Source organism: Tupaia chinensis, unplaced genomic scaffold (assembly GCF_000334495.1).
Source record: "Tupaia chinensis unplaced genomic scaffold, TupChi_1.0 Scaffold143894_1, whole genome shotgun sequence".
Classification (NCBI taxonomy): Eukaryota; Metazoa; Chordata; class Mammalia; order Scandentia; family Tupaiidae; genus Tupaia; species Tupaia belangeri.
In genome coordinates this window covers 951,045-954,609 of record NW_006203745.1, presented here as the reverse complement: position 1 = coordinate 954,609, position 3,565 = coordinate 951,045, and the positions used below count along the sequence as shown (strand labels likewise).

General features: G+C 41.9%; 1 protein-coding gene across 1 annotated transcript in view; it reads right to left on the bottom strand.

Annotated features, from left to right (window-relative positions):
* Positions 1-3,149, bottom strand: part of CENPC (centromere protein C) — a gene marked incomplete in the record, with an annotated part of 81,744 nt that extends 78,595 nt beyond the window's left edge. The window contains 1 exon segment of the mRNA XM_014582879.1: positions 3,014-3,149. Coding sequence (XP_014438365.1) covers positions 3,014-3,031 — 18 coding nt within the window.
* Between the last annotated feature and the right edge of the window lie 416 nt (positions 3,150-3,565).

Sequence of the window (3,565 nt, the reverse complement as noted above, 5' to 3'; positions counted from 1 at the left end):
GTGTTTTTTTGGAGTTTTTTTTTTTTTTTTTTCTGTTGGGCTCATGTGCCCACCAGAGAGATAACGGGAGGTAAAGTGAAAGATCACCCCCTGGAGGGAATGGTCATTTCACAATCCCTTCTCCTCCATTCTCCTCTGGGGATTTTGGGCACATAACAGCCGGCACGATTTTCAAGCTGCTGGGTCTGGGACCTGAACATGGTCCCACATAAGCTGTTCTCCACACAAATGAACATGTTCACCACATTTGTGTTCTGTCATCCTGAGCTGGGCCACCCTCCTAACTCCACTTGTCCTCCTACACAGCTGGCTCTGGACCACTTGATGTTCTTTACCCAGTGGGACACCTACATAGCTTGACCCCACCTAATGGCTTTTGGACTGAATTATTTAGGAAAGGAAAAGAAATTTCTTAGATTTTAAAAAACTTGAGACCAAGGATTTTGTCTTAAGCTAATTTATATTTTTCCCAAAGTTATGCCTGGTGCGCTGTATGCTACATCAACATGAAAAAGATATGCCAAGCAAATAATAAAATTTGAGATAAAAAATGTCTCTTTTTTTTTTTATTTGCTAGAAGGGCGTATGCTCACCAGAGAGTACATCAACATGAAAAAGATATGCCAAGCAAATAATAAAATTTGAGATAAAAAATGTCTCTTTTTTTTTTATTTGCTAGAAGGGTGAATGCTCACCAGAGAGAAAGACAGAGAGAGAGAGAGAGGAAGAAAGCACCCCCTAATGGGACATGGTCATGTGCAATCTCTTCTTTACAATATCTTGAACCTGTCAGGATCTGAGGCATGCGCACACACACCCGCATGTTTTTTCCAAGCTGCGTGGTTTTTCAAGCCACCAAGGTCACGATTCAATATAGATGGTCAATCATGTAGGATCCTGCTCCCTTAACCACCAGGCCGCAGGACTGGCCCTAAAAGATATCTTTCTTTAAAGAAGGTAAGAGCCTATTATCTTTATGAAATGCCAGCAAGAAATGGAATCTATTTTATAGTTGGCAAAATAAGGAACTGAGATATCTAACAAGTCTGTTTAATCATACTTCATTTGATGGAAATTTAATTCAAGTTAGTCTCTGTCCAGTATTCAGCATTGTGAAACACTGACATAATATTCAGCTCCAAGAATGTCAGTTAACTACTCTAGTGGGTCACTGAAAAAGTCACAACAAATTTTACTGTTTCTAAGCACAAATGCATCATGACTTTTCCAGTGACCCAATACTTTTCATTCTAAGGCCTAATGTAAAGTCACTCTTCTAATTTCACACTATAACTTGAAAGAGCCATCAAATTGGCACATAGAAATGTCTTTAAAACTTTTATAACACCTGTAAAGTACTCTGTGTCTCTTTTAGGTTGAAAATATTTAAGGTCAAGATAGCTCATTTATCCGACAAATATTACCTTGAGTACCTACTATGACACCAAGTGAAATAGAAAATGTTTAAGGTCAAGGCAGTTCATTTGGCCAACAAATATTAATTGAGCACCTGCTATGACACCAAGTGTTGAAACAGGTAGTAAAACAAGACAAACAAGTTTCCTTAATTCTAAATTAAAATTCAAAATAAATACACACTCATAAAACAAAATTTATTCTCCAGTGGATTTCAATTTGTTTCTTTCATTCATGAGATTATGTTTATCAAAAACAAAAACAAAAAACCACCACCACCACTACCACCTACTGACATTTTGGGCTGGATTAATTCTTTGTTGTAGGTCCCTGCCCATGCACTGTCTTAGCAGCATCTCAGCCTCTACCCACCCGGTAACCAGGAGCATTCTCTCACCCAACCCATATTTCCACTGACTAGGGAAACCCATAACTTTCTCCAGACATCATCACCAAATATCTACTGCTATGTAAAATTGCCCACTGGAGAACCACTGAAGAGCAAGAATGACTGAAAATACAACTCTTCTCTCCCCTTGTCTTTTAAATGTATTACCCAAAGTCAGGAGAATTGAAAGGCTCAAAACAGTTTTAAGATTATTATAGGCGTTTGAAAAAAGAACTGCAGACATTTGGTAAATAATCTTTCTTTTCCCCCAATGAGAATGGTTTTATGGCTTTTTCCTGATTACATATAACATAAACAACATATGAAGATAACTTCGAAAAACTCATGGAAAAATGAAATTTAAGTCCAAGTGTACTTCGGTATAAAAAATTGTGAATCCATATATTTTCAAAGTACACATTCCCGTTTATCTTCGAAGATTCCTGTATGTTCTCAAAGTATAAAACATACACTACACTATCCTTGCCTGTTTGTCTTTAATGTGTATAAGCATATGTATACATATAACCTTACAGAATTGGAAATCATCAATGCTTTAGATTTTCTTAAAAAGGGAGACAAATTAGAAAATACAATTCTAAAACAGGAGATGATCCCTATCTCTTGCCTTATTATATAACTATGTGAGGTTCGAAAGTCAGTGCAGAGGAAGTTGAAAAACATGAAAACAAGGGTACCCACCCCCGTTTGGCATCCATAGCTTTCACCTTTTAATTATCCGCCTGTCATAACACTTTCTCATTTACAGATGCCCTAGAAATAATGCTCAAAAAACTGCAAACAAGGCTCAACATTTTGACAAGAACGCCAGATTACTTCGATACAAATTTATTGAACAGTCAAGAATCTGCTTCCTCAAAGTGCCGTTTCATTAATTCTATGAGCAGAAAAGTATTTAGACACTAGGAACTAGAGCGAGGCTAAAAGGTAGACATGGCAATTCTCTGCCGAGAAAGACGCAGTGGCGGCCTATATCACGACCAGATGCCCTGAGGAAACCATGAAAGTAAATCAATTCTAGCTATCGACAAACGATCATGCCTGATTTCAAACATTCGTGCGACTTCTCTATTACACTCCCCGAGAAGCCGCAGCACCGACCCAACGTTCCGTTCTCGGCAGCCTCAGGAGAGGAGGCCAACGACAGCGCTTTTCGGATCTCCAGCAGGAGCCGAGGCCCGCACTTACCAGACCCGACGTAGCCATGTCCCTGACCCGCTCTGCGGGTCGACGGTTTCGAAGTGGAAACCCACAAGGGCCACTACTCTAGGAGGCAGAGCGTGGACAGAGCCAGAGGGCTCTGTCCGGCGAGGCGGCCGACACGGAAGGCAGGAGAGGGGGGGCCGGGGAGCCGTGAACCGCTACATGCGCACTTCCGGCGCTCCCGCCCATTGGCTCCGCCTTCAACGAAGATGGGCGACCGGCGCGCTCCAAAGTTTGAAACCGGCTGCACATGCGCAAAACGGACCTGCGCGACCCAATAGGAAGCAAGCCTAAGGGGCCCGCCCCTCGCTGCTCTAGGACCGCGCCCCTTCCCCTCGCTGCTCTGGGAGGAGCCTTCCCTCTGACTTCGCCGGGGCTAAGGGCATCGCTGGGTCTCTAATTGGAAGTCTCGCCCTTGGGAACTGCATTTGGCCCTGAGTTCAGTGTAGACCATCTGAACACGTCTGTTATGGAATAATAAGTAATAACTGGAACAATAAGGGGAAGAAATTGCAGAAGATGGTTTGGAAGAAAGAT